General features: G+C 33.2%; 4 protein-coding genes across 11 annotated transcripts in view; 2 read left to right on the plus strand and 2 right to left on the minus strand.

The window, feature by feature from the left end:
- Positions 1-23096, minus strand: part of LOC144556060 (putative ribosome biogenesis protein RLP24) — a 94942-nt gene that overhangs the window by 61756 nt on the left and 10090 nt on the right. The window lies entirely within an intron of this gene.
- Positions 379-2389, plus strand: LOC144555530 (transmembrane emp24 domain-containing protein p24delta7-like). The gene is made up of 4 exons (XM_078303910.1): positions 379-655; positions 1337-1546; positions 1927-2003; positions 2123-2389. Exons 1-4 carry the CDS (start codon positions 455-457, stop codon positions 2265-2267), a joined length of 633 nt encoding a protein of 210 aa, XP_078160036.1. The 5' UTR covers positions 379-454; the 3' UTR covers positions 2268-2389.
- On the minus strand, positions 2800-7289 carry LOC144555125 (putative apyrase 1). Of its 2 annotated transcripts, XM_078303354.1 has the most exons (9): positions 6635-7289; positions 5655-5783; positions 5494-5550; positions 5301-5393; positions 4686-4891; positions 4489-4577; positions 3830-4047; positions 3320-3509; positions 2800-3225 (listed from the first exon to the last, which is right to left on the minus strand). In XM_078303354.1, exons 1-9 carry the CDS (start codon positions 6938-6940, stop codon positions 3113-3115), a joined length of 1401 nt encoding a protein of 466 aa, XP_078159480.1. In that variant the 5' UTR covers positions 6941-7289; the 3' UTR covers positions 2800-3112. The 2 variants fall into 2 exon arrangements, with proteins under 2 accessions (XP_078159480.1, XP_078159481.1); XM_078303355.1 differs by lacking the exon at positions 3320-3509 and having other exon boundaries at positions 3054-3225; positions 6635-7199.
- Positions 9677-14407, plus strand: LOC144556056 (uncharacterized). 7 transcript variants are annotated; one of them, XM_078304545.1, is made up of 9 exons: positions 9735-10075; positions 10160-10224; positions 10660-11008; positions 11624-11791; positions 12243-12401; positions 12477-12632; positions 13231-13419; positions 13739-13888; positions 14080-14407. In XM_078304545.1, exons 1-9 carry the CDS (start codon positions 9872-9874, stop codon positions 14149-14151), a joined length of 1512 nt encoding a protein of 503 aa, XP_078160671.1. In that variant the 5' UTR covers positions 9735-9871; the 3' UTR covers positions 14152-14407. The 7 variants fall into 7 exon arrangements, with proteins under 7 accessions (XP_078160672.1, XP_078160671.1, XP_078160666.1 ...); XM_078304540.1 differs by having other exon boundaries at positions 9735-10224; XM_078304541.1 differs by having other exon boundaries at positions 9735-10224; positions 12246-12401.

Genomic DNA, 23096 nt, shown 5'->3' on the forward strand with positions numbered 1-23096 from the left:
GAATAAATAAAATATTTGTACTTTCAGAAGGATGAATGTGTAATTTGGATTTTTTGGAAGGTATATGTGAAATTATGCCTTAAATAACTAGTAGTGAGAAAATAAAAACAAGAACAAGCAACAGAGGCACGTACCGATGATAAGCACACGAATTATTATATAATACGAGCAACAAAAAATCGACCGTTCTTTGTCCAGTTAGTTACATAGTCATTCGTCTCACCGTCTGTTTTATCTCCTCGCCAGTCGTTCAGCAGCAAAGTGACGGATACCAGTTCAACATACTGTATAATGGATATATCCAGTTTAAATTAAATTGAGAGAAAATGTGCCTCCCTGAAGGTGCAGATCTCGCGTCTCAATCGCACCAAAAGTTCCAACCAGAACCGCTCCAATATCAGAAGAAAGAAAAAAAGAAAGAAAGCGAAGTTCCCATTGATGCTCACAAGTTGAGATGTGTTCTCCTGTTTCAATCTCTCTCTTTCTCCTTACTCTACAAACACTAACTGTACTTTCGCCGATCCAGGCGATAATCGTCGATGTGCCATCTGGCAAGGTGAAATGTCTGACAGAAGACCTCCGCAAGGGAACTCTCTCGTACGCTCAGTATCGCGTCGTCAATGCCTCCGCTTCCCACCTCACCATCTCCTCTCGTGTAACTCACTCTTCAACTAATTGTAACTCAATTCGAGCTGATCTGATCTCTTAGATGCATTCATCTTTCTCAATTTTTTTCTATGCTAGTTATCTCGTGGAGTGTTAATTATACATTGGGAAAGATCTGCTATTTTGCATCCATGTTCGTTTACAATGATGTAATTGCATAAAGGTTCTGTCTGAAAATCCAACTGCATTTGTTCGCATTATCGCATTAAGGCTAGATTTGAGTGAAACTTTTGAAATTCAGGTGAAAATGTGATTAAAAGCCTGCTTTAAATGTGTCTAGAAATATAATTGTAGTTGAGTTTTGAGATAGATAAATGCTATTGCCTTGTTCGTTCAGTCCACCGATGTTATTATCAGTTACTGAAGGGTCCAATGTTATAATTTTGGATAGCCTGTCATATTCAGCTCACACATTTCTTCTGTTGATCACTTGATATGATATTTTGGGAGAACTGGTAACGAAAAAACTAAACCGAAAAAATAAGGAATCTATAGTTCAGACATCAACTTGGATCAAAAGGTCATTTTAAAGAAAAAAATCTGAGGTCCAATTAGAGTTAGCTTGCCAAAAGTTAAGAGAATTGTAGAAAATAAGGGGCTCTGGTCATTTATTCAAAAATCTCATCAGTATAAATTTTACTGACTGTTTAGTACTGATTAAATGTATTAGGTGAGTGATCCAAATGGAGATACAATGCACCAGTTAGAAAGCGTCGAATCAGGACAGTTCTCCTTCGAGGTAGGGACCACAGGTCGGCATACTGCCTGTTTCTGGTCCCCACAATTTGAACTGGCCGCTTCTGTGTCAGTAGATGTGGAATGGAAATTGGGGTTCAGAGCTCGGAATCCACATGATGTAACAGGAAAAGGGAAACTCGAGGTATCATTTCAGGATTTCAATTTTCAAGTATCAACTGCAATTGAATATTTGAATTTGAATTAGTTGTAACTGGGTCAGTCGTGATCCAAATCAGTTGCTTAATTAAGAATTGAAATGGTGAAGAAATTAAATTGAAAAGCAACATAAGAGATCACTCTTCATGAGACAGCAACTGCTACTACCATTTTACAAATAATTGTAGTGAGTTTAATCAGAAATGTACAAAATGTGGTATTGTAGTCGACATATTCACTTTCCTGTTTGTAATCTTTACTTTAAAAACAGTGGCAAATTCATATTGTTATACTATGTTCAGTCCAGTTAAAATTGTTTATTCATATTGTAAGAATTCAGGAACTATAACTAATTTATTGTTTTAGGCAATGGGAATGGAATTGAAGAAATTGGAAGATTCTATCAAACTGATTTATGATGAGATGATATTTCTTCGGGACAGGTATGATAGATTTACCTGATTTCCTGTATTTCAAAGATATTTGATTTTTTTTTATCACTGGTTATATATGTAAATTCAAAAGATAAGGACCACTAATTAAATAGTTTACTTTCCTGAAGGGAAGCTGATGCACAGAGGTTGAATGAAGAAACTGCCTCTAAAATGAGTTCCCTTAGCCTCTTGTCCCTCGCTATTTGCTTAGGAGTTGCGAGCTTGCAGCTGTGGCATTTGAAGACATTTTTTCAAAGCAAAAAGATTTTGTAGTTCCGGATTCCCTTTAATGGTTATGTATAGGTTGTCATGCAAACAATATTGTTTTCTTATCCTTTTTGTTCTAAAATGATATGAAATAGGTTCAATCTTTTTTTACCAACCAACGGAACTGATAAGTTTAACACCTTTTGAGCAAGGAACGTGGGTATGACTTGGGCTTGGATCATTTTAAACAAAAAAAAGTCGCTTCCAAGGAAAATTTTCGCTTGTTCGACCCACACAATATTAGACTCATGGATCATGACAAAACAGTTTGATATACATTGAATTGTTTAATTTATATTTCTCTGAGCTTTGACTACATTATCCAACTATGAATCGTATATGCAATATTAGATTTGAGATATTTGTAATTATCCGCACAACAACAAAACAAAAATAAGCTCACGATGCCATTAAAAAGAGAGAGAGAGAGAGAGAGAGAGAGAGAGAGAGAGAGACTGTTATTCCAAGTGTAAAGCAACAATCATGCAGAGATGCTGCGACATCACAACTGTTCCTTGTGTTTAGTCATAGAGGATTGGATCAATGAATCAACTTTCATCTAATTAAGAAAAATAAATGTACATATCTCAGACATGTTTCTCATCTCGCTGGACACGGTGTAGGCGACAATACCTCTAAAAACTCTCTTACTGTCAGTTCATATATAGAATCACCACTTACATATAAAAATATAAAATTGAACAAAACAATCTAAATGAAAAAATGGCAAAAAAAAAATATACCAGAATGACCTCAAAAATGGCAGGGCTCTCATACACTATCTGATCCTGAAAAAATTACTGCCCCGAAAAATTAAAAATAATATAAGTGCAATAACATGAACTACAATTCTATGCTGATGAAGCGACCTCTATGGCGCTACCAAGGGGCCAGGCTGCCTCAACATAGGCATCTCCATACTGTACCTGCTTTACCAAAGTGATCTCTTGGTAGGGATCCACACCTACAAGAAACAAGCAAACAAAAAAAAAAATCACACCAAATTCTAAATAATTAAATAATTAAAATAAATTATTCACAGCGCTATCTGAATTTACCTAAGCCATCAACAAGGAGTGTGAACTGGTAAACAAGGTCCATGCAAAGGTATGGTATATTGTCATCGGAAACAGAAGGATATGTCGCTTTCGCATCTTTGATGTTTAATTTACAAGCACGCTTGGCAGCATCTTCAAAATCAGAGGCTTTCACCTTTGCTACTGATTTCTTGGGATCAACAAAGCCAGCCTGAAATTAAAAAAAAAAAAATCAAGAACGTGGTAACACAATGACAACAAAATCACTTTAATCTAGCATTTTCTCTAGTATAAAGTGTGCCTTTTTTTTTTCTGACATAGTAAGCATTTATTAAATTCCTAGACAGTTTACCATTTGACTAAGTGGCACTTAATAGTTAGCAGGCCTTGTCTACAAAAAACATACTAACTTTTTTTTTCTGTCAGGATAAAATTCATAAAATTCAGCAGAACTGACTATTGATCAATCGGAACATATAAACTCCAGAAAAAAGGAAAGAAAAGAAAAAAAGACAAAGTTCTCATCCCTACCTCAGCAGCTCTGTCAAAGAAAAAGGAGGCAACAAACAAGTTCTTCTGCCCGTCCCCACCACCACCATTCCAGATACCACCAAATGTACATTTCATATGGGTGCATGCCGGCTCATCCACCTTTAGGCCCCTCACCGCGTCACTCCTGCACTTGGTGTAGCTGGTACCTGACGGTGCGGTTGATGCATCAAACTTATCATCACCGTACTTGTATGTTCCTACAAGAAAACAATGTTGTAGAATATCAAAGTGTGCACTCTTCTAGGTGTACCAGTGTGATTTGTGTCTGCTGTAATTCATCCCATGAACAGTATCAGTAGTAGGGAGTTTAAAACCATGTGATTCAGATCCTATGGTTCAGACCAGATTCCTATAGATGTCCCAGATCAGAAATCCCCCCTATAAGAAATCAGGAGTGTGGTTTCAAACCATCCAGATTTGGATAAAAGGTAATAAGTGGGTTACTATAGAAGATAATATTATATCTCTGTGTGTGTAATTAGGCTTCTCCTTATTTTGTCTATTTACTTCCCTGCAGATGAAAACTGACTTTCTAACTGTTAGTGTTAGTAGTAAAATTACCCAAAAATCAGGATCTATGCTTAAAGAAGATTTCAAATTCTAGAATTAATAATGTAACTGGCACGAGTAATAGTTACCTTGATAGCCATTCAGTATGCAGTTGTTGCCACCGTCACTGGCCTTCAAGATCTCAGCTCTGGCAGCTAGCAAACCATAATGGAGATAACTGAGGAGAAAAGAAGAAACGATTATTTTTTAATTTCAGAAAACCCTGTTCTTTTCAGATATCTGGGACAACCATAAATAACTGTAATTCAATTAATAGATGTCAGACCTATGTACATAAAGGTAATAAGTGGTTCCTTTCAGGAAGAGCTTCTGTACATAAGAATCCTGTCCGTCAGACACTTGTGGGGCCTTTGCAGCATCTTCTTCTGAAATTGCATAAGCCATCTGGACCGAACCACCCCCTAGATCAACAACTCCTACTGTGTTTGAATATGTCTTCCCCAACTTCCCTAGAAGATAATTTATTGTAACCTATTTGTCCAATAAAGATAAATTCGTAAGGATATATTTTATCAGTAGTCAACATATTTTATCAGTACTCAACTATCTTTACGATTTTTGTGTCTCTTGTTGTATGCTTTGGCCAATTTGGAGTTTTCTCTTTGGATAGAGTGTTTATATGCTTCTTCCTTGTAATTAATTCATGCATTCATCCTCCAATAGAAAATGTTAAAGTAGCTCACATAAATCTTCATGTGATAATTTTTGCTTAGCTTCACCATTTATATTTAACCTACCACCACAGACCACAATTAATGAATTAAATCATTAAATTTATAAGGACTACTAGATTCCTCATATTAGGTGACAAAGAAACACACAATTAAATTGGTACTTAATAAAATTTATAAAAATAGGCTAATTAGGTAAGAAGTTGTACCCATTGATAAGCACCCTCCTGGGTTCCATCAAGAACTGTTGTCCAATCAGGCTGGGACTTGAGTGAGCTTTTTTCCTTCAGCAGATCTCTGACCTGCACATTAGGTATTTCATATAATGTGAAGTAGTGAACTTACAGAAATTGGGATGTAAAAAAGAAAGTAGAGATATATCTTCCAAAAATACAAATTTACCGCTTGCAAAATGTTTTCAGAAGTATCTGTCCCCAGTGCTCTAAGGCCAGCGGTTGCCTAAGATAATTTGTTGCAAAACATTATTATTAGTAACAAACTGTCCAACTTTGCAGTAAATATGACAAATACTCGGTCATATTGTACATGATATTAGAACTTACCCCAACTCTGACGGGTGTTTTTCCCCGTAGTTCTTGTGGAATCACAGCTTCAGCCTTCTCTAGAAGGGGTATGAGGGAATTTGCAGCCTCCTTAGGATCCTTGGCAGATGCACTCAAGCCTGGTTTTTTCTGAAGATGCAAAGGAGAAAAATCACAGATGATGAAAACAATTCAAGCTTTTATATGAGGCCATTTAGCCAGTACAGGTACATAACCATTTCAAGCTGGCAAGTGCAATTATACTATCATCAGTTAGTCAATGCAACTCAATGAAATCAGGGCTGTTGATTGCAGCCTTCAATAAATTCATGTAAAGAGTACCATACATGTCCTTTCTGAAACAATGCAGGGTCACTATCTGGAGAGTTGTACTTACCATCTAACATTTCAGTTAGTCTTTTTCTATTCAACATTAAATTTAGTAACTCATTAAATTTCGATAATGTTACTTCAAGCAGTAATGCAAACATTTCTTTACTCATGAACAATTGATAACCACCGGACTCAAAATAAAATATTCTGATCTCATGTACTTCACAAATCAAGTCAGATCTTCTGAAATTATTTTCTAATTTTCACTGTCATCTCATTATAACTGTATAGGATTTGAAAAAAAAAAAAAAAAACAGCCTACAAAAAGTTTTACAAATACTTAAATCTTAAGAAAGAACGCTCTCTTCTTAAACAAATCAGTTTGCCTTTTGACAGAGCAACTAGATTTGAATCACAGCAAAATCTATAAATCATCTAGATTGATCAATTGAACAAGAGATAATCCTAATCTCACTATGATCTATCAGGTAAGAGATGTCCATGCACATTATATACTTTCCGAACCAAAGCATTTGCAAAATCAAACACCGGTCAATTAATAGCACTCTGTTAAATTTCACCATAAGAACACTCCATTTAGATCTACCCCAATCTTACACTTCAGAAGATACATTTATGAAATCAGCAAAAGTCAAATCTCGTCGTACCTGAACAAACAACTCGATCTCCTTTCCAATGTGAAGCAACTCCAGATCCTTATCGAAGCAATACACATGCACGCGGCTCCCTGAGCTTCCCGCGTCAAAGATCACGGCGTACTTTTTCTCCCCCTCGGCGCTTCCTCCCGGCACAGTCTTCCTCGTCGTTGTCACAGTGTCGATCGGCGATCTCGGCATGAGGAGCAACACGATCGAGACCAAGAGGAGCGGCACGGAGACGATGAGAATGACCCCACGGTAGCGATGGATCTTGTCATTGAGCGGCTCGTAGCGGCCGCCGGAACGGTAGCGCATCTTGCCGTCGGAGGAAGAGGATGAGGGGAGTTGCTGAGTCAACTCGGCGGCCGATGGTGAGCGGTAACGGATCTGGCCGTTATTAGGGGACGCCTTCGACGTTTCCTGTGGCGCCTCCAGCTTTTATAGAGAGACGACTTGTGGAGAGGAGATGCTTCGGTTGTAAATTGAAATTGAAATGCTTTCTCTTTTGAGATCGATCCGGCTCGTTTACGTTACGCGTTGAATTTCCATTTCTTATTTTTATTATTTTGGATTTTTATTTTCCGGAGACCCTTGGTCTTTGGATCGGATCAGTGGAGGAGAGGTGGCGGGCGGAGAGAGAAACTGCCAAGTAACAACTCAGAGCAGCTGTTATTTGGGGTTTACTTGGTAATTAATTAGTATATTTAGTAATTTAACTTAAATTTATGTCGTTTTATTGAACAATGGGATAAAGTTTCTTACTAATTCAAAGGCCTACATCAGGTTAATTTAAAATTAGTTTGATTGGTAGGTTAAGTTTAACTTGCTTAGGTCGACTTTTGTTATCGTTTAAAAGAAAGTAGATTTAAGCTGCATGGCTTTGGTAGTGCAATCGGTAGCTTCCCATGTAAGTTTCGAGGAGTAAACTAATAAAAAGTTATGTAAAGTGAATCTTATAGAGGTTAGTGCAAGGTCAACGTCAAATTGATTAGGACCTAAAACAATTTTGAGTGCTAAAGAACCTATAAAGAGACTTTATTGTAGGTTTCACTAGATATATCTAAACTTCCGATAAAAGATTAAATAAAGTTTCGGTCCCACATTCATAGGACCGAAATTTTTATTAATATAAAAAATATTAAATTTCAGAAACTATTCAGATTTTCGATTTTTTTCGAAATTTATCTAAACTGTAATTTTTTTTTACGGTTTTATACTGAATTACAGCAATTTTTTTTTTGCGATTTTGAAATTCTAACTCGCAAAAAAAATTTGCGGTTGCAAAATAAAATAAAATAATAAACCCCTATAATTTTTACTGGTTTTGCATATTTCATATTTTTTTTAATTAAATAGAAATATTTATAATTTTTTTGTATTGAAACATTAGAAATATTTTATATATTTCTTGGGAAATAGATGAAATACTATATAATTTGAGTTATTAGAAAAACTGCTACAAATAACCCGGATCAACATTTTTTATGCTGGATTTTTTGCGGCTGTAAGAAAAATTAATATATTTCTTTATGAATTATTGAAAAAAAAATATGCTTTGAATTTGAGTTATTGATCGCAGTTTAAAAGTTACTTCTAGATAATACAGTAAATATTGTGATCCTTCTAGTACATTTAATTTCTAAAATGTTGTATCTATTTTGAAATTCTTTTTTAATAACAATCATTAAATAACTTAAAACTTTTGTTTTTTTCAAAAATAGATACAACTTTTTAGAAATTAAATGTACTAGAAGGACGATAATATTTTCTGTATTTACTTAGAAGTGACTTTTGAACCAAGATCAATAGCTCAGGATCCAAGCATTTCTTTTTTCCAATATCACATAAAGAAATATATTAATTTTCTTACAGGCAAAAAATCCGGCATAAAAAATGTTGATCCAGGTTATTTGTAGCAATCATTCTAATAAATCAAATTATATAGTATTCTATCTATTTTGAAAGAAATATATAAAATATTTCTAATATTTCAATAAAACAAATTATAAATACTTCTATTTAACTAAAAAAAATATGAAATATGCAAAACCGGTAAAAATTATAGCGGTTTATTTATTTTTTACAACTGTAAATTTTTTTTGCGGTTTGGAATTCCAAAACAGTATTTTTTTTTTACAGTTTTAGACTGAATTACCGCAAAAAAAAATTGTGGTTTGGGTAGATTTAAAAAAAAGAAGCGAAAATCTGAATAGTTTTTTAAATTTAATATTTTTTTTGGATATTAATAAAAATTTCGGTTCGTAGGATATGGCCCGTAAAGAGGGAATGAGAGCCGGTGCTTTTCTTCCCGTGCTATTTCTTTATGCGTTATTGAAAAAAAATAAAAATGCTTAGATTCTGAGTTATTGATCCCGGTTCAAAAGTCACTTCTACGTAATCTAGAAAATATTGTGATCCTTCTAGGACATTTAATTTATAAAAAGTTGTATCTATTTTGAGAATTCTTTTTGAATAATAATTATTAAATAACTTAAAGTTTTTGTTTTTTTCAAAAATAGATACAACTTTTCATAAATTAAATATCCTAGAAGGATCACAATATTTTCTAGATTACGTAAAAGTGACTTTTGAACCGGGATCAATAACTCAGAATCTAAGTATTTTTATTTTTTTTCCAATAACGCATAAAGAAATATATTAATTTTTCTTACAACCGCGAAAAATCCGGCCTGAAAAATATTGATCCGGGTTATTTGTTGCAGTCTTTCTAATAAATCAAATTACATTGTATTCCATCTATTTTCAAAGAAATATATCCAACATTTCTTATATTTCAATACAAAAAATAAAAAATAAAAATAAATTTCTGTTTTGTAAAAAAAAAAAAATTGGAATTAAAATTCCAACAGTGGAAAAATTTCACGGTGGGATATTTTTAAAATTATTACTAAACTTTGGTTATTATTATTAAAATATTTTTTTAATGGAGTAAAAATAAAAATGTCGGAGCACAGGCATAGCACGATATTCCACTTTTTTAAAAAGAAAAATAGCATGTGCTCAGCAGTGCCAGTCAGCGCTCTCCTCTTTAAACACTCGCTTGTGGTACAATCAATAATATCACTCCCTATCAAAATAATCACCAAACTGTGCCAAATTAAGCATGGTGATTGGTTATTGCCAACCACCATCATTATCTCCAACTTTGTTCCCCCCTCCATTCCCATACCAATTATTGTTGATTGACCTCGAAACCAACACCGGTGGTGAGAATCACCGAATGCCATGGCTGGTGTCCCCGACGACTTCAACGAGGATGACTTCGAAAATTACAACCCGTATCCTTACCGGGGCGGTTACGACCTCGCCCAAACCTATGGCCAGCCTCTCCCTCCTTCCGCCGCTATTTGCTACCCCATTTCTTTCTCCGTTTCTTTGCCTCCAACGGGAAAGGTGAACTTGTCTCCGGACAGCGTTCCAGTAAACGAGGTGAGAAAAGAGTCGGAGCCGGAGTCCGAGAAGCCTGTCAGTACTCCTGTAGTGGAGTCTCCGGACAGGGTTCCAGTAAACGAGGTGAGAAAAGAGTCGGAGCCGGAGTCCGAGAAGCCTGTCAGTACTCCAGTAGTGGAGCAACCTTGGTACAGTAAATGTTTTCTGCACTTAATATTTTGACCTTCTTTATTTGGTTGGTTGGTACTTGGTTTCTGCAACCAATTCTCTGACATTTGAATCTGCATAAGTAGATCTACAGACATTGAGGAAACAAAATTTTACTGCATTGTTCAAATTTGTCATATTCAGTTAGTTGAAATCAATTAACAATAGTATCTTAAAAATTATAAGCCAACTTCTAGATCACTTAATTTAGTTTAGTTTGCTTACCAAAAAGACTGGCATCTGGGAGCTAGGGGTGCATTCACATTAATTGTAGGAACATGTCTCTTTCATCTCTTTATTTGTTACCATTAATACAATATCCAAACGGTGGGTGCTATTTGCAAAAATTCATAAAAAGTTTGACATATTTTTACCAATAATCCCTGTCCATATTAAAGATGAACAAAACTTAATAGGTTTGAACCACACCCATATGACGAGCCGTATCAGCCAGAGCCGTACAAACCCGACCTCTTCAGGTCATGGCCATTCTCAAACCGACGACACCACTGCTGCCACAAGAGAAATGGAGTGAGAGATTTCGACTACTGGAACCACATGATGCGCGGCTTGGATTTTCTTTTTGGCCACGCACAGGGGTATGGCGAGAGAAGAGTTGGTACTGATGTGTATGGTATTCCCATGTATGCTAACAAGAAGAGCCCGACCGAATCGGTAGCTTTTCTTGTGGAGCAGCCATCTGTGCAGAGGTTGGAGTATCACCAGTCGAGTGATGTTGAAGTGCATCCAGATGGATTGGAAAGTGTGAGCATTTTTTTTATTTTTTACAAAATAGATTTTAGGCCCAAATTTAATGTTCACAAATTCAAGCTGTCACTGTCTTCTTGCTATTTTGAATTGGTTATTCAGGCATTTGAAGTAGCAACAGCGGGGGTTTTATTAATACTTGTTACTAAATTAGCTAGAAGTAATTGATTCGGCACTTATCAGCTCTTACTTTGTACCGTTTGGTACCAATATTTTTATACTGGTCCAAACAACAGTTTTGACTTTATGTCCTACTTGCTGGATTGAAGCCCATCAAATTTCCATTATTTTATTTGGCTTCTATGCTAGCAACTCTCATTAAAGCTTTATTTTGAATTAGTGGCATTATTGAGATAAAAATTGTAGGTTGAATAATACCAAAACTGAACTAAGATTAGGAAATGTGTCATGCATGCCAATTAGAATTCCCAAATGTTTACAGGTCAAACACAATAAAAAAAAATAAGGAAAAAGCAAAGAAAAAAGATGATGATTTTATGAAAATCAGATTGGTGCATCTTTGTTACAAGAGGTACTGACCCAAATGATACTGGTACAAAAGTTGTATATTTTAAAGTAAACCATACGATCCCTGTTTCTAACATTTTGCAGCACATGCAGAAGTCTTCATTGTATGAAGAAAGGAAGGAAGAAAAGCATGAAAAATATGGCAATAGCTATCAAAATGATGATTCTTATAACTATGAGCAGCGTACCAGTAATTGGGGCCATGATTCTAGCTACCTTGACACCTATCATGATTGGAGATACAATATTATGGTAATTTTCCTAACTACAATTGTTTGGTGTAAGCTGTATTTTTTTTGCTAAATCATCATGTTTGTACTATCTTTAGGGATATTCATCAAATGTTGAAGGAGAGTATATGGAAGAAAATAAAGTGCTTACCACTCCTGTGTATTCTTACCATCAGTAAATGTTTACAGGTCATGATACAAATTGTTGGTTGATTAATACCAAAATTGAACTAAGATTAGGAAACGAGTCATGCATGCCAATTAGAATTTAGAAATCCCAAATGTTTACAGATCAAACACAACAAAAGAAAAGAATGAAAAAAGAAAGAAAAAAAAGATGATGATTTTATGAAAACCAGAGTGGTGCATCTTTGATACAAGAGGTACTGGCCACAAATGATACTGGTACAACAGTTGTATATTTTAAAGTAAACCATACAATCCCTGTTTCTAACATTTTGCTGCACATGCAGCAGCCTTCATGGTATGAAGAAAGGAAGGAAGAAAAGCACGAAAAATATGGCAATAGCTACCAAATTGATGATTCTTGTAACTATGAGCAGCGTACCAGTAATTGGGGCCATGATCTTAGTTACCATGACACCTATCATGATTGGAGATACAATAATTTGGTAATTTTCCTAACTACAATTGTTTGGTGTAAGATGTATTTTTTGCTGAAACCATCATTGTTGTACTATCTTTAGGGATATTCATCAAACGTTGAAGGAGAGTATATGGAAGAAAATAAAGTGCTTACCACACCTGTGTATTCTTACAATCAGCACTGTCATGAACAGCCATTGCATGTTCAAGTTGAACCGGCAGATCAAACTTGGACTCAAAAGATGATTTCATATGAGGTACATGGGTCAACATTTACTTTTAACTTATCTGTGAAGACTGATATGGATTACACCTTTGCAAACTGGCACTATATCTAATGACACCCATGCAAAATTAGAAATATATTGCACAACAGCATAAAACATAGAAAACACTATATATATCAGAGAGCATGGAAAAAATTATCCTGTTTACCTATTCACGGCTCATTTATTTTAGAAGGCCATGCATCCTTGTTTTCTGTATATGTAAATCTTAATTAAAGGGCAGTATTCATAACGTAGGTACTGGTAAATAGTTGAGGATAAAGTGTATGATTAATAACTACCTTAGTAAGAGGGGGATTCATGGGTAACTTAGGTACCCTCAAATAAAATAGGAGTATGCAGGGGAATAATTTTCTTAAGCATTGTTTAATTAATTACAGGAGGGTGATTTCGCATTGCATGACATATTCATGCTTTAGAAGGCATGTGACATATTTCTCCTTTTGCAGGGGTATTCTTGTATAATTTGATGCTTTACACAGTAAATGAAATTATTTTAGGAAGAAACAGAACTTTGCTCTCAAGCAAATCAAGTTATTTGATTTCTGCAATGTTTTTACCATGATAGAATAATCATTCATCTTATTACGAGAAAGGAGAAGAGATGCATCAACCAAACATATTAAGCCACGGTTATGACAGAGAAAGATATGAAGAGACTCAATACGAGCATCTTGAGCCTTATAAACCATCTTGGTCACAGAATTTTGGGTATTATGGCAAATATTTGGAAGGAGACATGGTCAGATCAGAGGATGTAAGTCTTTAGCTTGATGTTTTACAGTTATTGCAAGACATATCATTGGAGAGAACAGTTTGAATGATGCATGAAATTCAAATCATTTCGGTCAGAAGCAAGTTCATACATATTTGATTGCAATGAGCTTGTAATAGAGGCTTTCTATTATATATCAAGCTGTTAATTAGTGTCAGAAGCACTGTCATGCCATATTTGAATGTTAAAAACCCAGTTAGCAATTGGTAAGCCTGTCAGGATAGGAAAAGGGAAGGAATATGGAATCAGGGTTATTGGTTTATGCCAATTACAAGTTTCTTGTTTCATTTTCTTGTTGCAGTATTCAACATTTTATGGCGATGAAGGAAATGTGAGCACAGCATTTACGTATAATGAAGGAAATACATACTATGAGCAGAATCAATCTTCTTGGTCGACTGGAGATAGTCATGTCTTATATGGAGACGATACTTCAATCAAACCTAACGGGGTAAGTATCCTACATTTCTATATCAACAAGAAAAAAAAAACAGTGTCCCAGTATCAAGATTTGGATTTATGGCCTAATATACTACACCTAAAAAAAGAAAAAGTTAATCACTCACTGAGAAATTCTCAGTAGAAAGGTTCTGCTTTTGGTTAGTATCAAGATTTATCTTATTTTCTATTGATTTTGCCTAGGATGATGAACCCAGCAAATGGACTGATGCAATCTTTGGCTCGGCCCATAATTACTATGCATATGGTCACTAGTCCCTAGTTTTTACAGCAAATTATTATGCGATAATATCTCAAGTGTTATAGTAATAAATATAGCAATTCATGATGACATGTTCACCCTCAATAAAAGATAATCTTAAGCCTCTTATTAATTTATTCCTGAATATTATGATACTTTTCAAGCTGATGTATACTGTTGTACTCTGCAACTTAATGCTGTCCTGAACTTTTAGGACATTTTTAATACTATTTTGAAATTATTGCAAAGAATTTGTGAATTTTGTCATGATGTTTTGCTCTGACGATTGAGTGCATTTTTAAATTTTACTAGCAGTTTTATTCGAATCATCTTCAGACTTCAATTCATAAATTTAATTCGACTAATTCACTTGTATTTATAACTCAAATAAGATTTTGATTTAAGTATATTTGTACCGGTTTAGACTGAATCAACCATTTAAACGTTCTTAATGGTCATCAATGGTTAGAAAGAGAGACGCAGCTGGTCTTTAGTTTGAGGCATTTTTCACACCGAAGCAATTTTTAGGCCTGAATTATATATGAAGTAGGGGTCTTTGAGTTGCTTCCATTCGATTGCCATATTATGTTGTTGTTTATGATAATTTTTTTGTCGCAAGTGAAAGAAGTGATCAAACGGTTTAAAAGAGTAAACAACTCTACTTCTTTCATCTCTAATTGGTATTAAAAATTTAAATAATTATGTATTATTGGTTTTTTTTTATTGTGTATATTCTTATGTTTTTTTTTAAAAGAAACTACAACTACATTCATCTGTTAAACTATATATGCGTAAAATAATTTTGCTTTGATGCATGTTGAATAATTTTTTTTTTCCGACATCAGTATTCTCAATATTCTCGAGCAGACGAAACATTTTGATCCAAAATTAGAATCACTGTTGTTTTCCGAAATCAAACTCTGTACTCGAAGAAATAAAGTGTGAAGCTCCTCAGATGCACGGGCCATTTGTGTGACATGGACTTACAACTGGATATTGATTGAGCTCCTGAAAAGGCTATAGGCCTAAATTAGGCATTCGCTACTGAAAATTTTACAAGATCTTACATAAAGTAGCACTGTTGCACGGAAACGCTCTAAATCAACACGGTATTCAAAGCAGGAGGGGGCCTACATTTAGTCAGCTACTCAGCTGAATTTTGAGTTTTATAGAAATTTATAACAAGTCGGACCAATTTTGTCTCCCCTCTCTCTCCTTCTCCCCGAATTTTATTTGTTCCCTCTCTAAGAGTTATAATTTGTATTTTTCAAAGGTTTAAATAGCGTTTATCGTGTTATAGGAGACTAGTTAAAAAAACAGTGTTATTCCCAAATAGCGCCGCTATAGCACTGATAGCGGCATAGCTTTTATGGTCTGAAAACGCTATAGCGCCGCTATTTAGAACCTTGATATTTTCGATTAAATTTAGAGCTTAATTAAAATAATTTTCTTTAATTCTTATTGATAATAAGAATAAAGAGTTAAAATATTGAAAATTAGATATCAGAGTATTTAAAAATAAATTAGAGTGCAGCACCATTCCAGCTCTATCAAAGAAGCGCTGAATTGGACAGAATTGAATAGTTTAGGAGATTATGTATTTAATAAATAAATAGTTTAAGGCTCCACTCAATAGTTCCAAGGATTAAAAACAGCTTGTCATTTTCTTTTCTTTTTTAAATAAGTTTGTATACGAGTTTAGATATTTTTGTTGTGTTACACTGTGCAGCGTAGTGTCTGATGAATTAGATTTTAACAAAATTTGTGCTAAGTTGTTAAAAAAGTTAAGCACCTTCTTATAATTTATTTTGTGTTTCGCTGCGTTGCATCATGCTGCACAACAGAGTATAAGAACTCTTTTATGTGTATACATAGTCGTAGGTCAGGAATATACTTGATCTCTATAATTTGAAAATCTAACTCTGCCCTTGATGATGGTGGTTATAACTCAAGTATATAAAAATTTTATACTGTGAATTGAGGCCAATTTGATAGTTTTATAGTATTTTACAGTAATTTAATATATAAACTTTTCAATAAATACAAATTTTTTGAAAATAAATGAAAGTCAATTGACCCCCATTTAGACCAAGTGTCTTCACCTCTGACCATCACCCATGTTTTTTCATCTAATTTAGTTTGAGCAAATTTTATTTATGTAAAAGTATAAATTATATTATACGCCATATACATTTTTATCTGATTTATGTTTTTTCAGCCTCAATTTCTAACGAAATAATATATAAATACTTACCTATGCAGATTCAAACTATTTGATCCAACGGAATCTATTACTGTTTGCATTGCTTAAATACAAATTAGAACCATTCTAATAACAAATCAAATTAAATTAAATTTGAGAATCATGTTTAATACAGTTTATTAAAATATTACTCTTCACGCCTTCACGGTATAAGATACATTTTTGGAATCTAACTCCAATTAGAGTTTATATAAAAAAAAAGTCTAAAATATTTCTTCACTTAAAAAATGAAAAAGAAACTGAACACCAATTTAGAGCACGAGTGCAAATTGTGATTAATGAATTTGCTGAAGTATTTCCACAATAAAAAAAAAAATCAAAAGTATTGGTGCTTTCTAATTTGAAATGGAGTAACAACTAACAAACAAAGATATACCGGGCCCAAAAAAATTACCAAAAGGGCCCAAGATAAAATAGGCGTATAGATCAGACGACGACTCAATAAAAGTAGCTCTGCCTCTCTCTCTGTCTTGCAGTGAATACTTTTATTGAGAAAATGCCAACGTAGCTTTCCTGTCTCTGATAAGGTAGCTGGATTCTAAATTCTGAACCACACAGATTTCAGCTCTATCTTTAATTAGTTTGTAAAGCTTGATCGAATCATGCACTAGATATCCTTTGCCATAAAGTCTCTCAGCTACCAGTTGTATGGTATCATTATCAAGTTGGTTTTTGTTCTGAACGAGTTATTTGGTTTGGGATCAAATTCTCTGAACAAGGAATTGAATAAAATTGTGAATAGATTGTTGGAATTTTTAATTCCAGTTACACTTTTTCACTTTTTGTTTCTTTCTCAAATTTGTAAAGCTTAAGTGACATAAACTAGGGCTACACAAAAAATTCGTAGTTCTTGATTTGATTCGAGTTTGATTCAAAAAGGTTCGTAAAAAATTCGATTTGAAATAGTTTAAAATTAATTCAAATCAAATTCAAATTGGACCTGGTTTGTTCGAAATAGGTTCACAAACTATTATAGTTCGAATCTCAAAGTAACGTGAATCGTTGATTTCCGCTGATGACTTAAAAGTTAAAACATAAGACCGCTCAGTCATAAGTCATAACTCGTAAGTCGTAAGTCTCGCTCTCAATTATAAAACCCTAGACAACTTTCACTTCTTGCTTTTGACGACTACGATCACTCTTCCTTATCCTAAAAAAGTTCGTAAAAGATTCGAAATTGAGTTCGTAAAAAATCCGATTCAAAATTAATTCAAATCAAATTTAGTTTGAAATTGATTCAAACCAAACTCTAACTAGGGTAAGATCGATTCAGTTCAATTCGTTTGCAGCCCTATCATAAACTATTAACAATTTTTTATTTTTTTGGGGATTAAAATTGGTAATGCAAAATTGCAAACAACAGCAGTAGCTGCCTTATTACAAATAGTACTGAGATCTCCTCTTATCAGAAACACACAGTTGTAATGTTGCATTATTTGAACCTGATTAATTTGAACAAATATTTGTTGTAGAAAAAAAAGGGTACATGTAGGAATCTAGGATCAATGATCAATCCATTGCCAAAATATCATTTATCTGTGTCACTGATACAGTGATACTCCAGTAATTAATAATTTACTTACCCATCATTAAATTTTTATGGCAAAACATGACAAAATACAATAATAACAAGTCTATCAGTCTTCTTTTAATTTGTTCCCAATCAAGCAAGCACTACCATATTGAACGTACAATTTATTGACCCACCAGCACTGCCAGCTGATGGTACAAATTTCATAATTACTGAGAGAGCCATGATTGCAATCTTATAACTAGTTTTAAACCATCGGATCCATTGTACAGTAAAAAGAAAAAACGCTAATAGTGAAACTGTGCGCATGCAGTAAATAATTGTAGTTGCATTGATTTCTGGCTTGGACCATTTTGGTGCTAGCTAGCGACTAAAATAAAATTAATAAAAAAATATTCTTCTGTTTAGGTACCAAAAATAGAAACTATAGGGATGTCCAATCATCATTCAAAGGGTCATATCGATTCCTATAAATGTTATCATATTACATGTTTGCTTTTCTTTCAGTCGGAAAAAATATTTAGAATACAACATCAACATAAACATAAAAAAAAAAGGTTCAAATATCTCTATTTTTTGTATATCAATTATGTTTATATTTTTAAAAACGTTAATAAATCAAAATTTAAATTATAAAGGTCAAAATAAAATCGTTAGATGTGATCTATATTATGTTGTACTCATATAAAAAAATATCACATTTCGATTTTATTTTTATGTGAATCAATTATTTAAAAAATCAACACCTACAAATTATCCACATTAGTACGTTTTTATAAGCTCTCGATGACAACCAAAACAAAGTTGAAATGTCATAATTTTTTTACTCGTACATAGATAAAATGATGTAGATCATATCCAACGGTTATATTTTGACTTTTAAGTTTTAAATTTTGAGTTATTAAAATTATTAAAAATGGAGGCACAAAAAATAAAGACATTTGAACCCTCTCATTAACTAATTCAGTCAATAAGTTATTCAAGTTTTAAGCAAAATGTTCTTCAGAAATAAATAACAGTTCCATTATAAATAAACCTATATAATATATGATTCAAAATCTAAGAGTAGATAGTTACATACTCCTGATTTAACCTGTCTCGTAACAAGGTAGTTTTTATTTCCTTTAATTACTACGGCGAGTAATAATCCATTTGATTTTGACCATAAAATTATTTGTGAGCTTAATCTAAAATATCAGGTATTTTTTATGGTAAATTAAGAGTAGTTTATATATATATATATATATATATATATATATATATAGAGAGAGAGAGAGAGGAGGGTTCAAATGCATCCAAATGTACCTTATCTTTCAAATCCTTTTTCTCCGTTTTCAAAGTCCAAATAGTCAATCCGAACCATTAGATGCGATCTATATATTAAGATGTGCTTGAAGACCAAATTTTACATTTTTTGAAATTGTTTTACTATTTATTAAGCCACTTTGAAAATCACTGATTTTACATTTTCTGGACCATTGGATCAGCGATTTTTCAAAGTGGCTTAATAAATAGTAAAAAAATTCCAAAAAATATAAAATTTGGTCTCCAAGCACATCTTAATATACAGATCGCATCTAACGGTTCAAATTGACTATTCGGACTTTGAAAATGGAGAAAAAGAATAGGGTGCATTTGGGTGCATTTGAACTGTTCTCATATATATATATATATATATATATATAGAGAGAGAGAGAGAGAGGAAGGATCCAATTACACCATTTTTTAGTGACACCGGATTACACTCTATGTTTACAAAGTCTAAACAGTCGATCCAAACCGTTCAACTTAATGGATATGTTAAAATGTGCTTGCAGATCAATTTTACATTTTTTTGAATTTTTTTACTATTTATTAAGATGGGTACAAAAATTCAATAGTTTGAATATAGCGATTTTGTTAAATACTTAATAAATAGTAAAAAAATTCCAAAAAATGTAAAATTTGATCTGCAAGCACATTTTAGCATATCCATCATGTTGAACGGTTTGGATCGACTGTTTAGAATTTGAAAACTTTGAAAATGGAGAGTATAATTCGGTGTCACTAAAAAAGGGTGTAATTGGATCCCTCTTCATATATATATATATATCTATATGTTTATGTATGTATGTATGTAATTGATGAATCAGGCAATTATGTTTTTATTTATTATATTTATTAAATATTTTTCTTAAACTATCAAGTTGTTTACAGACAAATTCTTTTGATGTGTTCAATTTTTAACAACTTTTAGCGTATTGATTTTTCACACGTTTGACGAATCAAGAAGATTAAGATCAAAGATGCCCGAAGTAAATTCGATAATTTTTAAAGCTAAACTCTCCTACTTTTTTTACGATCTAAACTTCATTAGTTTTTTTGAGAGAAAAAACTTCGTTAGTTAAAATTGTAATTTGTTTCTCATGATCAAACAATAGATCACTAACTTTCATATATATAGAGTACGGCTAACGCGCTTCCTCTAGCATATGGGCCGAAATGCTTCCGGTGGAAAGTTGAAATTTCAAAATCCAAAAAGTCGATCTGAACCGTTCATCTTCTTCTCCATATTAATATCTGCTTGGAGACCAAATTTTACATTTTTCTGAAATTTTTTACTATTTATTAAGCCACTTTGAAAATTGCTGATCCAACGGTGGCTTACCAAACAGTAAAAATCAGAAGCTACCGTCGGATCAGCGATTTTCAAAATGACTTAATATAGTAAAAAATTTCAGAAAAATGTAAAATTTGGTCTCCAAGCAGATATTAATATGGAGAAGAAGATGAACGGTTCAGATCGACTTTTTGGATTTTGAAATTTCAACTTTCCACCGGAAGCATTTCGGCCCATATGCTAGAGGAAGCGCGTTAGCCGTACTCTATATATATATATATAGAGGAGGAATCTAATTATACCTTTTTTTAGTGACACCGGATTACATTCTATGTTTTCAAAGTCCAAATAGTCGATTCAAACCGTTCAACATGATGGATATGTTAAAATATAATTGCAGATGAAATTTTACATTTTTTTGAATATTTTACTATTTATTAAGTTGGGTACAAAAATTTAATGGTCTGAAAACAACGATTTTGTAAAATACTTAATAAATAGTAAAAAAAAATAAAAAAAATTTAAAATTTGATATGCAAGCACATTTTAATATATCCATCATATTGAACAGTTTAGATCGACTATTTGAAATTTGAAAACTTTGAAAATAGAGTGTAATTCAATGTCACAAAAAAAGGTGTAATTGAATCCCTTCTCACATATATATATATATTAAAAAAATTGAAGAAGTATTTTTAAGAAGGCGTAATAGCTCTTTTATGGAGGAAATTATTTTACAATCTTTTTTAAGAAGTATATTTTTGTCTCCTGAATTCCATTAAACTAAAAAGAGTGCGAGAAATTTTATTAGATGCACGGTACGCAATTCCGTGAGCGTATAATTAGAATCGTTAGATCTTGATGTGAACCTGAATAAACTAACTTAAATTATAAAAAATTAATTAAACATAATCAGACATCACAAATAATAAAGAGTTTTTTTCTTTCTCAAATCTAAATACGAACCAATTAAATGATCAGACATCAAACATAATTTGGTTTGACGCTCATCCGACCTCTCATATTTAGCCAAAACATTAGTCGGCATTTTAAATTTTTGAAAAATATTTATTTTCTTCTAAAATGAATAATTTTTTTGGTCTGAACAATGTCTGAAAATTAATTTTAGTATCTTCTGGTTTTCTTGTTTTTTTTACTCCGTGAGTTAAAGTATTTTTCATGCTGTTTTTATTCGAATCATGGAACTCGTTTGTCATTTTTGTACTAATTTGTTGGAATCCATGTGTTATTCTTTATTCATTAAAGAGTCACGTACATAGATTTGATAAGAGATTTGTTTAATCTTTTAATTATATAATCAACTGTCAAGATAGTTAATCAAAATTAGAAAATACAGAAATAACAAGTAAAATACAGATTTTACATTGATGCCCTTCAGTTTTTTTTTTTATAAATAAAAATAACAAGGGTGACCGAATCAATGATTTCGTCTATGTTATCATGATACTTCATATATGATTAGGGATGGACGCAGGATTTCTGTTAGACAGAGGAAAAAATTGGATTCAAATAACTTACCGTGTTCAATATTATTTTACATATTAAAATACAACAAAGTTGGTTCGGATCCGTTAATTTTTATAAATGTTCTATAAAAACAACAAAATTTTTCATTAACAGTGTTTTTGAACTGACTTTGCGGGGTTTACAATTCTAGAGAGGGGCAAAACAATTTTCAGAAATGGACAAAGTGATACTAAATTCGTATATTTCCATTAAATCTCAAAATCCAGGGGGGCAAGTGCCCCCTGGCTCAAGGTGCTTCTGCCCTGTATACAGTCCCGTATCCATATCCGATACGTATCGTATTATCGTATCGACACCCGCATCATTATCGCCCGATATCATATCGTGTTGAAAAGTATCGTATCTCACATCGTATCTGATACGATATCCGTATCCATACAACATAGAGTTTCTTCCATTTTTGTTCACACCTCCACACAATCAGCCCCACATATTACATCATCACCTTAGATCGAACTATTGATTGGGTCCATTCCCTCGGACCAAATCAATAGTCGCCATTCCCTCGGACCAAATCAATAGTCGCCCCCCCCCCCCCCCCCCCCCCCCACCACGCTCCATGAAAGAAAAGGAAGAATGATAGGGAGGAGGCCTGAATTTTGAAATCATAAACAAATCCAAGAAATGGTTCGGTCATTCCTCTTTCGGATTTGCTATGTTACTAATCATGTAAAGGTGTGACAAAAAAATAAACGGAACTCTTGATTCGGATTCGATTTGTGCTATTTTTGGAGGAAAAAAACCTCAATATATTTCACAAATCGATTTTTCAAAATCTAACAAAAATGGACGCCCTAGGTCAAATTTTATCAAAAACTTAATTTATTGCCATTTTGCAATTGGTGACCACTAATGAGTTGTCTATACTCAAAAGCAGCGCTTCTTTTAGCCAACAAAGAGACTTGGCTCTTGCCTTTGCCCTCTCCTTCTTTACTTTCTCCATGCAAAGAAATTGCAAAAGATAAATTGTACAACCAATCTCAGTCCGGCAAGTTAGGAATTTTAGTAAAAGAGTGCA

This window comes from Carex rostrata, chromosome 6, assembly GCF_964058835.1.
Source record: "Carex rostrata chromosome 6, lpCarRost1.2, whole genome shotgun sequence".
Classification (NCBI taxonomy): Eukaryota; Viridiplantae; Streptophyta; class Magnoliopsida; order Poales; family Cyperaceae; genus Carex; species Carex rostrata.

Coding starts and splice junctions, on each gene's coding strand:
- LOC144555125 (XM_078303354.1), bottom strand. CDS start 6,940: ATGCGCTACCGTTCCGGCGGCCGCTACGAGCCGCTCAATGACAAGATC. Junction 4,048..4,488: donor CATACTGAATGGCTATCAAG/GTAACTATTACT, acceptor GTTTTCTTGTAG/GAACATACAAGTACGGTGAT. Junction 3,510..3,829: donor TCTTTGACAGAGCTGCTGAG/GTAGGGATGAGA, acceptor TTTTAATTTCAG/GCTGGCTTTGTTGATCCCAA.
- LOC144555530 (XM_078303910.1), top strand. CDS start 455: ATGTGTTCTCCTGTTTCAATCTCTCTCTTTCTCCTTACTCTACAAACA. Junction 656..1,336: donor ACCTCACCATCTCCTCTCGT/GTAACTCACTCT, acceptor TAAATGTATTAG/GTGAGTGATCCAAATGGAGA. Junction 1,547..1,926: donor CAGGAAAAGGGAAACTCGAG/GTATCATTTCAG, acceptor TTATTGTTTTAG/GCAATGGGAATGGAATTGAA.
- LOC144556056 (XM_078304540.1), top strand. CDS start 9,872: ATGGCTGGTGTCCCCGACGACTTCAACGAGGATGACTTCGAAAATTAC. Junction 12,402..12,476: donor ATTGGAGATACAATAATTTG/GTAATTTTCCTA, acceptor TACTATCTTTAG/GGATATTCATCAAACGTTGA. Junction 13,889..14,079: donor CTTCAATCAAACCTAACGGG/GTAAGTATCCTA, acceptor GATTTTGCCTAG/GATGATGAACCCAGCAAATG.